Source organism: Erinaceus europaeus, chromosome 8 (assembly GCF_950295315.1).
Source record: "Erinaceus europaeus chromosome 8, mEriEur2.1, whole genome shotgun sequence".
NCBI classification, from domain to species: Eukaryota; Metazoa; Chordata; class Mammalia; order Eulipotyphla; family Erinaceidae; genus Erinaceus; species Erinaceus europaeus.
In genome coordinates, this window is record NC_080169.1 from 47837898 (window position 1) to 47851541 (window position 13644).

Sequence of the window (13644 nt, forward strand, 5' to 3'; positions counted from 1 at the left end):
TCCTTACTTCTTTTTCTTTTATAATTATCAAAGTGTGTCTGCTATGAAGAGGTTATATTTTGGTAGCAGAGGTAAATAGAAATCTGCAAAAAGAGGTCTGGGAAATGTATAGCTTGTTCATGAAAGCCTTACCATTTGTGAAACCATGGTTTCAAGCCCCAGTCACACAGAGAAATTGCACAAACATTCTGTTAATATTGGAGAAGTGCTGTGATATTGCTCCTTTTCTCTCAGTTTGAAGTTTAGAAGACTGAGAAAGCCAAATATTGGGAGCAGTCATTTGTACATGCATGTGCCCTGGTGATGCAAAAAAAAAAAAAATTGGTAAAATAGAATCTAGGTTATATTATTCTCTCTCAAATATAAACCTAAAGGTATTATAGTTATGGACCATATTGAAATATGTTGTATTACATGTCTTAAATATGAGCAGAAAAAGTGACCAAGAGATCTAGATTATCATGGAATGTGAACTGATAATTTCATTGGAATTGCTTTGTTCTAAGGAAACAATATTCAAATTTGCTATTTATTATTATTATTTGCCTCCAGGGTTATTGCTGGGGCTCCGTGCCTGCACCATGAATCCACTGCTCCTGGGGGCCATTTTTCTCCCTTTTGTTGCCCTTGTTGTGGTTATTATTGTTATTGTTGATGTCGTTCGTTGTTGGATAAGACAGAGAGAGATGGAGAGAGGAGGGGAAGACAGAGAGGGGGAGAGAAAGACAGACACCTGCAGACCTGCTTCACCGCCGGTGAAGTGACTCCCCTGCAGGTGGGGAGCTGGGGGCTTGAACCTGGATCCTTACACCCCTGCACTTGGTGCCATGTGCGCTTAACCCGCTGCCCTGCCTCCCGACCCCCTATTTTTTTTATTATTGATTTAACAATGATAGACAAGACCATAGGATAAAAGGGGTACAATTCCACACAATTCTAACCACCAGAGTTCTGTATCCCATCCCCATCCACTGGAAGCTTTCCTGTTCTTCTTCTGGGAGCATGGACCCAGGATCATTATGGGGTGCAGAAGGTGGAGTTCTGGTTTTTGTAGGTGTTTCTCCACCGGACCTGGGCATTGGCAGGTTGATCCATACTCCCAGCCTGTTTCAATCTTACTCTAGTGGGGCAAATTTACTATTTTTAAGGCATATTAACAAGTAAATCCTTTAGTTTAATCTTACTCTAGTGGGGCAAATTTACTATTTTTAAGGCATATTAACAAGTAAATCCTTTAGTTTAATCAAAATGCCAATATGGTGAAAGAGACTTACTTCTGAAATGTGTTTGCATGAACTGGAAAGTTTGATCCTTACCTTGCTTATTAATTTTGATCATTTCACTAACAGTGAATTTGTTGACGTTGATAGTTGGATACCTTTGAAAGACTGGCCTAAATTACAGAGAACACATTCCCTAGGTAAAAACATTGCATATTTAGAGCACTTTAACCATTCAATTTATTTCACAGGGATCTCCAGGACCATATGGATCAAAGGGACCCAGAGGTCTTCAGGTAAGGAGGCAAAAACTGGGCTCTTTTAAATCTTTTGTTCCCTAGCACCATCTATCAATTCACAAAATCTCCAGGGACTAGAGTCAGGCATCACTAGATTCCCAGGTGATTCTAAAACTGAAACTGTTGTTAAAGTTCGGGGGCTCCAGCAGGCTGGGCTAGCTTCGCGGCGGTAGACAGAGACAGAGACTTGAGGACACACGGCTGGGCCGGGAAGCTGTATTTCTTTATTCAGGAACGATTCATAAACTAACCCAAACTAATCACCACACAGATCTCTCCTGCATCCTTCTCCTCACAGGGCTGTGCCAAGAACTCTGTAACTCTGTAGGGGTTCCTTGGGGTGGGGACAAGCGGCCTGCGAAACTAGCAGGGCTAAACCACAATCTCCTAGTGGGGGGAGAGCGAGACCAAACCATTGTGAAGCATACAACATGAAACAAACAAAAATTGCTTCTATGTTTTAAACGACTAATTGAGGTTTCCTGAAGATACACACAAGTGAGTTTAGTTAGTGAAGAGTCTACTTAGTTAAAAAAAAAAAGTTTAAAAGACAGATACACTAAAAGTACATAAAAGGATGTAACTATCTTTTCATTGTGGTGGCTATATAGTTGGAAGATCTGTGGATTTTATTCAATATGTAGTATTTTCAGTGTTCTATTACTATAGTGAGCTCATGTTTTTTTGTTATTTATTTAAAATATTTTAATTATCTTTATTTATTTATTGGATAAAGACAGCCAGAAATCGAGAGGGAAGGGGGTGATAGACAAGGAGAGAGACAGAGACATCTGCAGCCCTGCTTCACCACTGTCAAAGCTTTCCCCCTGCAGGTGGCAGCCGGGGATTAAACCCAGGTCATTGCACATTGTAACATGTGTGCTCACTAGGTACATCACCACACGCCCCTTCAGATATTTATTTAAATTACTTATATCCTATGTATTTCGGGAAGTAATTTGAATCAGTTTGTTTTTTTCCCTTCTAGTCTAAGAATATTATCAAATTGTAATTGAGGAAGGGTGTGTGTGAAGAGTTTATTTCAGTATTTCATAAATTCTACTGAAAAGTCTGCCTTTTAAAAAAATTTCCTAGAGAGCATTTTAGTACATGATCATCTCCTTTACATTGTGCCAAGGCAGGGTGGCAACTCTGATTACTACACTGTAAGCTCTGATTTATATATGGTTGTGATTTGGAAAAAGGATGAAAACACCAGCTTTGAAAAGGAAAGAAAAAGACCTCATTAATATGTACTTTCTCAGTTTAAGTGCAGTCAACGCCCATGTTCAGCGAGGAAGCAATTACAGAAGCCAGACCTTCTACCTTCTGCAACCCTCAATGACCCTGGGTCCATGCTCCCAGAGGGATAGAGAATGGGAAAGCTATCGGGGGAGGGGGTGGGATATGGAGATTGGGCGGTGGGAATTGTGTGGAGTTGTACCCCTCCTACCCTATGGTTTTGTTAATTAATCCTTTCTTAAATAAAAAATAAATAATAATAAAAAAAATTGCTTATGAGTTGTCAGTTCTTGTAAGAGGATCCATGAATCATACCCCTTCCCCAGTTTGTTTCCTGGGTACAAATGTTCCATGAGAAGTCCATGTGGTGCAGGGTTCCTCTTGAGAAACTTTCCTGGATGTTCTGTCCTGGAAAGGTGACTTCTAAGGGTATGTGATATTAAAATATTTAATGACTCCATTGTAGCCCCCTCTGAGAATGAAGATTTAATCAAACCTGAAAAACAGTATAGAATATTTCCAGAGGCAAGATATGGTAAATTTCAAAAAAGGTATAAAATAGTCCATTATTTTTATAAATAAACTCTAATACATGTATATTATATATAAATATATTTTAATATATATTTATATTTCAAATATATAAAATTTATATTTAAAATATATGAATATATTATATATTTATATTGTATATATCTCTATATTATAATATGTATTTTAATATATATTAGAAAGTTGCTTGGGAGGGCCAGGCAGTGGTGCACCCGGTTAAGCACTCACATTAGATTGCTCTAGGACCCAAGTTCAAGCCCTTGGTCTCCCCCTGAAGGGGGAAAGCTTACTGAGTGGTGAAGCAGGGCTGCAGTTGTCTCTCTGTCTCTGTTTCTCTCTATCTCCCCACTCCCCTCTCAATTCATCTGTGTCTCTATTCAATAATAAATAAAAATATTATTGACAAGGATTTTTATCTAAATGATACTTTTCAGACATGTAACCCCAACTTAACTCTGAGTTACATAATCTAATTTTTAACACTAAGACCTCTTGGGACTTCAATGCATTTATTTTACTCCCATTTGGCTTTTTGTTCATACACCTAATTGTTGGTTTTAACCTTGGAGCAGGGCATCAGTGGACCTCCAGGAGACCCAGGGCCAAAGGGATTCCAAGGCAATAAGGTAATTATACTCTAGTTAAAAACAGGCATGATGCCTTTCCCTTAGTGAGCTTTGGTGATATGTGCTTTTATAAAGGAGAATTCAGTGGACTTCAAGGACATATATTTGGAAATTCATAATACCTGTAACTGTATATACAGAATCCCTGGTATATGCAGAAAGTCAGTGGCATAACTTTATCACTTAAAATTATATTATTCAATGAGCATTGTTAAATATAACCTGTTATCTACAATCTATAATTTGTTTCCTTCTTATGTCTGCCTTTTAGTCATTTCATAACTCAATAGAAATTGAAGTGTTGTGATAAGCAGTGCAATTCAAACCATTCTTCGCAACATAGGATGCCTCCTCAACAGTTTATGAAGGAATAGAGTTTGTAATTGTTATACCAATAGCAATCAAGTGTAGTAGGGACAGGAGATGTTTGCCAAATAGAGTGCACACTTTTCTATGATTAAGGCCTTGATTTTAAGTCCTTAGCACCACATGGGGACATCATGGATGGCACCAGGAGAAGCTTCACAAATGGCAGAGTGGTGCTGTGGTGACCTGCCTTCTCTCTCCCCATCTCTATGTATATATATATATATATATATATATATATATATATATATATATATATATATATATATATATGAAAATGTTTGGTCAGGAGCAATGGGCTTGTGGATGTGTGAGACCTTGGTGTGATGAAATAGTAATAATAGAAAAAATATATGTAATCTTCACTATCAATACTGTGCTTATAATGTCATTCTACAGATAACCAAGCAAGACAGATAGGGAGGCCTTAAATAAGAGCTAAACAAAATTAAAAAAAATTCTTTGAGTAAGACTTTTGAAAAACCCTTTATAAAGTTTCATTTTCCAATAAGAAGGCCTATTCATTTGCTGAAAACAAGTTCTTTAATTTTAAGCTGTTTTTAGTGCTTAGTAAATTTCAGAGATATATTATGTACACAATAAATGGCATTGAATTAGTGACTAGAGATCTACAGAATTTATGGCAGTAATAATAGCAACTGCTGTTCTCTTATTTCACTTAACATGATTTTTTCAAGCCCCATCCAAGATGGGCTGAAAATGGTGAAATCACCATTTTTAATAGCTGAGTAGTATTCCATTATGTATATGTACCACAATTTGCTCAGCCTGTTGTTGGACACCTGGGTTGCTTCCAGATTTTGGCTATTACAAATTGTGCTGCTATGAATATAGGTATACACAAAGCTTTTTGGATGGGTGTGCTTGGTTCCTTAGGATATATCACCAAGAGAGGAATTGCAGGGTCATAGGGTAAATTCATTTCTAGCCTTATGAGAGTTCTCCAGACTGTTCTCCACAGAGGTTGGACCAATTTACATTCCCACCAGCAGTGCAGGAGGGCTCCTTTGTCTTCATAACCTCCCCAGCATTTGTTGCTGCTACCTTTTCTGATGTATGACATTCTCACAGGAGGAAGTGGTATCTTATTGTTGTCTTAATTTGCATTTCTCTGACAATCAATGACTTGGAGCATTTTTTCATATGTTTGTTGATCTCTTCTGTGTTGAATATTCAGTTCATATCCTCTCCCCATTTTTGGATGAGGTCATTGGTTTTCTTGTTGCTGAGTTTGGTGAGCTCTTTATATATTTTGGTTATTAGCCTCTTGTCTAATGTGTGGCATGTAAAGATATTCTCCCATTCTGTGGGAGGTCTCTTTTTTGGGTGGTGATTTCTTTTGATTTGCAGAAGCTTTTTAATTTGATATAGTCCCATTGGTTTATTTTTGATTTAGTCTTTTTTGTAATTGGATTTGTTTCACTAGAGATGTCTTTAAAATGTTTCCTCTAAGTATTTGATAGTTTCTGGTTGAACATCCAAGTCCTTCATCCATTTGGAATTTACTTTTGTTTTTGGTAAAATATAGTGGTTTGTTTCATTCTTCTGCATGTTTCAACCCAATTTTTCTATTTGTTGAAGAGATTCTCCTTTCCTGACTGAATAGTCTGGGCACCTTAGAACATGATGCTTTTCCTGAGTAAAAACTTTGAAAAATCCCACCGGCAGGGGGAAAGCTTTGCAAGTGGTGAAGCAGGGCTGCAGATGTCTCCTTCTCTATCACCCCTTCTCTCTCATTTCTGTCTTTCCAATAAATAAGCAATAAAAAAATTACAAAAAAAAACTTTTAAAAAGTTCTGTTATGACCTCTGGTGATCTGTTACAGAGATTTGGGTTGCAATCACTTCTGGTGATAGAATGATCTTCTGACAGTTAGGAGGGATGACTCTAAATCAGCGTGCCTTTCAAATTGCAGAGACTAGATCACAATAATTAGTTTTGAACAAACATGCACAGCAGAACTCAGAGTGTTCCAGGTGTCCATTAAGTAATTCTGCCATTTCCTAATGTCTTTCAGAAGTTATTCATCAAGGGTATTCCCTTTCCAAATTTCATGCAAATTTGTTCTTCCTAAGACACTCTTTGTGCTTCTGGAAAGAGGAATTGTTCATTGTGACATGAACAGGAAACAGCTTGTGACATTTTTGTCTTAGCAGTAGAGCTTCAGTGCCAAGGCCAAAAGAGCAATATGAGATATCCCTGTTTTATTTTTGCCAATGCAAAGTATTACATGTTATTCCTCAAAAATCTGAAAAACAAAACAAAACAAAACAAACTGCCACTGTATGACAATTTATCTTTTTTATTTTTTTATTGGGGAATTAATGTTTTGACAATTTATCTTAATAGATGAATTATCCCATTTTTTCTTCATACTATTCTAGGACACATATATCTTATAGGTTTTATATTATGCTTTCTTTTTGTTCTTCCCTTCTGTAAGTAACTAAAAACCTTTTTGCCTATGAAACTTGATCTTACTTTGCATTCTGTTTATCTTCAAGATGCTAAGAAAATCCACAGAGAAATAAACTTCTGGCCTAGGTTAGTAAACAGATGTGGTTAGTAAACAGTGAATTTAACTTTCATCCATCCATCCATCCATCCATCCATCCATCCATCCATCCACAATGAATACAACATTTCAAATTAGTAAATAAACTGAAGCAATGTTTTAAGAGGAATAAATGGAAACATCAAACACAAAGTCCTCTCCAAAATTCTGGACTACACCATAATTTTTTTAAAAAAAAACTGTGATTCTTGAATAATGCATTTCTTCTTATTCAACTCTATCAAGCTCACATTCCAATTTTTTGTTGTTGTTGTGAATGGGACTTCATCATTCCTTGCTTTCTTCAGATCAAGGGGAAACAGAAAGATATCAGAGAAAGGTACCACAGCACTGAAGCTTCCTCCAGTGTGGTGGGGGACTGGGCTTGAAACTGGGTAACAAGCATGACAAGACAAGTGCACTGTCCAGGTGAAATTTCCGGCCCTTTCATCTCATTTTTTGAGGTTCCCAAGTGCAAGGGATATATTTCAAGTAGCTAATAAGCTTATTATGCAGAGATTAAGTAAATAAGAGATAAATGCCAAAGAATTAAAACTGCAGACTTAAAAAGTTAATAATATCCTAACATTATAATGTGACTTTTAGCACCGAAAATCCTGATTTGAAATACAGTGTACTTCCTTTTAACCTGGAGAACAAGCCAGGTGGTTAATTCAAATACACCAATGATTGCTGGTGTAGAATAATAAATCAAACAGGAAACTTTAAAGTTCACCCTCCTCCTAATGGAATGACTATTTGTTTGTTTGCTTTGGTTTTGTATACAGGATTTTAAGATCAGAGTACTCAAATACTTCAGTTTTCCAGCTGCCCACAAAACATTAATGTATCTTGTGGCTCTCCTTGCAGGCTAACAGCTTTGAATAAGGTTGTGACTGTTCAGTGTATAAGAGTGTGAAGGGAAGAATCTTCCCACAATATTAATCATACAACTTTTTAATGAAAACTCAAAGTCAAGCTGCCAAACTGTGCCAATGTTTTTCCTTCAGAGATATCAAAGTCTAGATGCTATTTTTGTCTTGGACCTAATTAAAAGGAAAGAATCATCAATAATCTTGTGATTCTTATTGTAGAACAGGTTTTGACCTACATGTACACCTGCCCACCAGGACTCTAAATGGGCTTATTAACTGTCTTTGACACCAGGAAACTGATAATGACCACCTGAGGTGATTGCCAGAACAAATGAGATGTTAGCCAATAGCTTCAAGGCAAATGATTTTTCATTCCCAAATCTCGGATGCATGTGGTTCTCAACAGCTAATATAGTACCTGATCTCCCCTCCCCCATAAGTATTTAATACATTGGTTATCAAGTAAATGATATCAGTTAGCTAAAAAATGAGAATGCAAACCTGAGGAACATTATTCTCTGTCTTTCCTACAACCTAGCAGAGGATGTATCAATGCATTGAGACAAGTGAAGTTACAACAGTAGTGAATGCTTAAGAAAAACAAAAAGATAAAGATGATATCAATGTCTCTTAAATAGGGGTTTCACCTGATCAGAAAACTAACTGGAGCCAAGCTGTTTAGAATAAGATATGAAAGATGAATAAAGATTGACAGTAAAAGATCTCAGATAGAGAAAAATAGCATTTGCAAGGATCCTGAGGTAACACAACAAGCCCAAGGCAAGAAATATAATGGCCAATTCTGTTAGGGTGCTGAATGAAAAGGCAGCTAAAAAACAAATGAAATTGGAAGGGTCCTGTGACCATACTATGCAAAAGATTGCCCTGGCAGTAGTGGGGGTAAAGTCGGGGTAGCTGGAGGTAAATTAAAGTGATTAAGGACTTTGTTGTGGTCTGAGTAAGAGGTGATATTAAGTCAAGGGTTGGCTGTAGAAGCATTATAGAAGATTGAGTAGGTGGGTGGATTTGGGAGAGGTTTAGGGGACATTTTAATAGGTACTGGTGGGTAAGGAAGTGAGAATGTAAAGAATTAGTTCTAGGTGTACCTACACTTATCCTGGGGAGATGTGTAACAGCTGCTCTGTGACTTGAAAATGAGCATTTCAGGGAGTCGGCGGTGGCTCAGCGGATTAAGCGCATGTGGTGCAAAGTGCAAGGACCCCATAAGGATCCCAGTTTGAGCCCCGGCTCCCCACCTGCAGGGGGGTCGCTGCACAGGCGGTGAAGCAGGTCTGCAGGTGTCTGTCTTTCTCTACCCCTCTCTGTCTTCCCCTCCTCTCTCCATTTCTCTGTGTCCTATCCAATAACAACAACAATAACCACAACAATGTTAAACAACAAGGGCAACAAAAGGGAAAATAAAAATAAATAAATAAATATAAAAAAATTTAAAAAAATAAAATAAGCATTTCCTCAATACAATGACTAAAAAGAAATAAAAGCCAATGTTTAAGAATTGGGATACAGTGGTCTGGGAGGTGATGCCGTGGATAAAGCATTGGATTCTCAACCATGAGATCTCGAGTTCGATCCCTGGCAGCACATGTATCAGAGTGATGTCTGGTCCTTTTTCTCCTCCTATCTTTCTCATGAATAAATAAATTCTAAAAAAAAAAAAAGAATTGGGATACAGTCAGAAAAATTAGCAATAAATAGCAAATTATATGTGAACAATTTTATAATAACAACCTCTCATTCATATTTTTAGTTGACTTTGAAAAAGTCAGACAAATTATATTCAAATAACAGGCAGTCAATCTAATTGTGTCTTCTCCTTTCTTTCCCCTCCTACCCAAAAAAGGAAAGAATGTATTTTAGCCTCTGATTTAACATGTAGAGGGATCATGATTTCCTTCCCTGAGACAGAGAATGTTGGAAGATGCAGGTTTGTGAATGGAATATTGAGTTAATCTTTTTCTTTTTTAATATCAAGTTTTGAAAGTATTCTTTTACAAGACCGTATGTTTTTGTTTGTTTGTTTGTATGTTTTAGACAAGCCATTTCTATCTTTGGAAATTGTGTTCCTTTGGAAAATAACTTTTTCTTGTCTTCTTTTAGATTGTTTTTGCTAGCATGTTTTTTATTTCTTGGCCATTGTCTTTCCTAACTCCTGACTCTGTTTTTTCTTGTTGTTGTTTTCACTCATATAGCACTTAAATGTTGAGCTTCTCCAAGGTTCTGGTCTGAGCCACCAGTCTCTTTAATCACTGTAGACCTGTGCTGGCCAATACAGTAGTCACATGTGATTGCTGAGTATTAGAAATGATAAAATGGCCTTGGAATATGTTGTGTTAAATACAATAACATTGTATTAAAACAATGGAAAGATAAAATAGTAACTTGATATTGATGCTAATTTTAGAAACAATATTTTAGATATTGAGTTAAGTAAAATATAAGGCTTTCCTAATACAGCTTTTTGACAATTTAAACTTATATATATGGTGTATGGTGTTTCCTCTGAAAAATCCTGCTCCAGTCAGTGATTTGTTTTCTCATTCCTGGCCCCTTGAGCCAACTGAGCCTCTTGTTCCTAGAACACTTTAAATCACTTTATGTCTCATGTGCTTCCTTTTTCCTGTGTGATTCTTCCTTTTCTTTCATAATGGATTAGATAGATATGACTTCTGCTTCTTTCTTCAAAGCAAGCATCTCCTCTACTATATGAAAATCTCCCAATTTCTTAAGATAGAATTAAACATTTTGCCAGCATCCTACAAGCTCTGTCAATATCTTTATCATAATTCCAACCTGACTGTAAGTACTGCAAACTGCAGGTGCAGTCTGATTTATGTCCATAATTATGTAACCAGGTATCAAGGACCAGGTTACTGCTCAATGAAAATCTGATGAAATACAACTGAATCAATACTTATCAGCTACTATTTGATTGGTAATGACTTAGATGCTTTGCAGACAATATCTTGAATCTTCTAAGTAACACTACAAAGTTATATCTGCTTATAATTATCCTGTTTGCATGTGAGGATCTTGAAAATACTCAAGTCATTAGTAAATTATAGAGCCAGTATTCAAATAGACTAAATGATTTCAAAACCACATTTTATCCCTGTAATTCTATGCATGCTGAAAAACAGATTTAGAAGTAAGACTATATTTCTACATCAAAGATGGGAAAACTCTTTCTTAGACTGGTTTGATAACATCAGGAAAATAAGGGGTCAGTTTAGTATTTAGCAACAATGTTTTTTTTTTCTAAAAGAAAAAAACTTTATTTTTAATGTGAGAGTTACAGAAAGAAAGATAGAGACCAGAACACTCCTCAGTTCTGTCTTAACAACTATGCTGGGGATTGAATCTGGAACTCCAGAACCTCAGGTATGAAAGTCTTTTGCATAATCATTGTGTTGTCTTCCCAGTCTACAGCGACAATAGGTTTTATTAGATATTGGTTTTCTTCTATCTTGAGACCGATAACATAGGGGTCTCAAATTTCTTTCCTTTTCTTTTTTAATTTTTTATTTATAAAAAGGAAATATTGACAAAACCATAGGATAAAAGGGGTACAACTTCACACAATTCCCACCACTAGAACTCCGTATCCCATCCTCTCCCCTGATAGCTTTCCTATTCTTTAACCCTCTGGGAGTATGGACCCAAGATCATTGTGGGATGCAGAAGGTGGAAGGTCTGGCTTCTGTAATTGCTTGCCCGCTGAACATAGGCATTGACAGGTTGATCCATACTCCCAGCCTGCCTCTCTCTTTCCCTAGTGGGGAAGGGCTCTGGGGAAGCAGAGCTCTAAGGCACATTGGTGGGGTTGTCTGTCCAGGGAAATCTGGTTGGCATCATGTTAGGATCTGGAACCTGGTGGCTGAAAAGAGAGTTAACATACAAAGCCAAACAAACTGTTGAGCAATCATGGACCTAAAGGCTGGAATAGTGCAGATGAAGTGTAGGGGGCCCTCCATTTTGTAGATAGCTAGCAGGCATATTTTAATTATATTTCAAAGGGCCTGTAGCTAGTAGCTATACTAGTGTTTTTTTTGCCTGAGCCTGAAATCTGATATGCAGGTGGATCCAAGTTATTGTCTGGGGAGATGATGCCATGGCTGGGAAAAGGACCAGAAAGCTGGATCAGAGAAGAGAGTAGCTCCCTAATATGGGAAAGGGGTATAAATACTGTTGACTCTAAACCCCATCAATTTGATGTGACCTCTGCATCCCTCTAGATCTGAGCTCATATTCTGTGGTCATGAATAGGAACATTCTATGTTGCCTCAGTATCGACCCATCTTACTCTGGTGTAGCATAGAGTATGTTGTCCATCTACCACTGTTGATCCAAGTTGAGTGCAAGGGCCTATGGCGGCCCACAAAGGGGGTCTACTGTATTGTTCCTGATAGAGATGACCGGTAGCAATGGAGAGAGAGATTTATTCAAATTCTAGGCCTATCAAGTCTGTTTGGGAATCTCAGGATTCCCCGATTAAGGGGTCACAAATTTCTGAAGCTCAATGTGGACTTTTTGATGCTCCCCATGATTATGTGCATGTCCAAACTAATTCATAGTTAAGGGACAGTAAAGTTCCTTTGAGCCTGCTATGCCATGAATGTGACTCAGGTTCTAATCCGGCCCCCAAAGCATTGGAGGAAGCTTCAGTTCTTTTGTGTTTTCTTTCATATCTCTCTTTCTCCCTACCTGGGGGGAAAAAAAAGAAAAGAAAAACAAAAACCAACAATATCAACAAAAAGTTTTCCCAGAGTGGTAAAACCCTGATGACAAAACCAAACCAAACCAAACCAACCAAACCAAACCAAACCAAACCAAACCAAACCAAACCAAACCAGCCAACCAAACTCAAGCAACACTGATAGTCATGTAGCAATCATGATAAACAGACCCCTCTGGACCCACTAACTATATCCCTGTCTTTTTTCAAAACCTCTGATGCTTAAAGAAAGTAGAGAAATAACAAGTAGTACTAGGGACATTTTTATGTGCATGTGTTTGTACTTGTTTGGTGAGGGTTGGGACAGGTATAATATCAAAAACAAAATCTGGAGTCTTACTAGGGCTTTGTTACCTTGGTGGAATCCCAGAAAATCATTCTAAACAATGTGCTGATTTTTTTTCCCCTTCCTGTTCTATCTTACCCAACCGTGATATTTTATACTCAAAGTCATTGTCTTTACCAACACAAGATCCTTTGTATAGAAGAGAAAGGACTAAAGTGATAAATGTGTGGGTCAGTATTGGTCTGCATATCTCATGTTGAGATGCAAGACTACTAAGAAATAAATTTGAGCAAGTGAAATGCCAAGATATGTTGCTATGGGGCTGCATTCCAATAAGTGGAAGCAACTCCCCCATAAGCTTTACATAACTGTAAATTTCCAGAGCAGACAATCCAAAGAAAAAAAAAAAAAGAAAAAAAGAAGAAATTTCTTAGTTGCTATTGGTACTTAACCAAGACTAAATTAAGTCTGTAGACTCAGGGGTAAAATACTCCTTCTCTTAATTCTATTACTTTGCTTATTTCAAGGTAGTGATAGAAACAAACCTTTACCGTTAGTTAAAGGAAGCTTTGTCACCAACCTATGCTCTTAATTGTTTCAGACCATACCTATAGGTAAGTGCTAAGTAGGGTAGCCTTTCTATATTAAAAGAAACCCGAAAATTGTGGTCTGTGAGGTGACGCAGTGGATAAAACTTCAGATTCTCAAGCATCCAGAGGTCTCCAACGGTACATGTGCCAGAGGCATGTCTGGTTCTTTCTCTCTTTCCTCCTATCATTCTCATTAATAAACAAAATCTTTTAAAAAAGAGGGAAAAAAAAGAAAACCAAAACTTCAAATTCCGCCCCAT

General features: G+C 37.2%; 1 protein-coding gene across 1 annotated transcript in view; it reads left to right on the forward strand.

Annotated features, from left to right (window-relative positions):
- The window catches only part of COL28A1 (collagen type XXVIII alpha 1 chain), a 301074-nt gene that overhangs the window by 50931 nt on the left and 236499 nt on the right, over positions 1-13644 (forward strand). Inside the window, 2 exon segments of the mRNA XM_060196187.1 lie at positions 1472-1516; positions 3886-3939. Coding sequence (XP_060052170.1) covers positions 1472-1516; positions 3886-3939 — 99 coding nt within the window.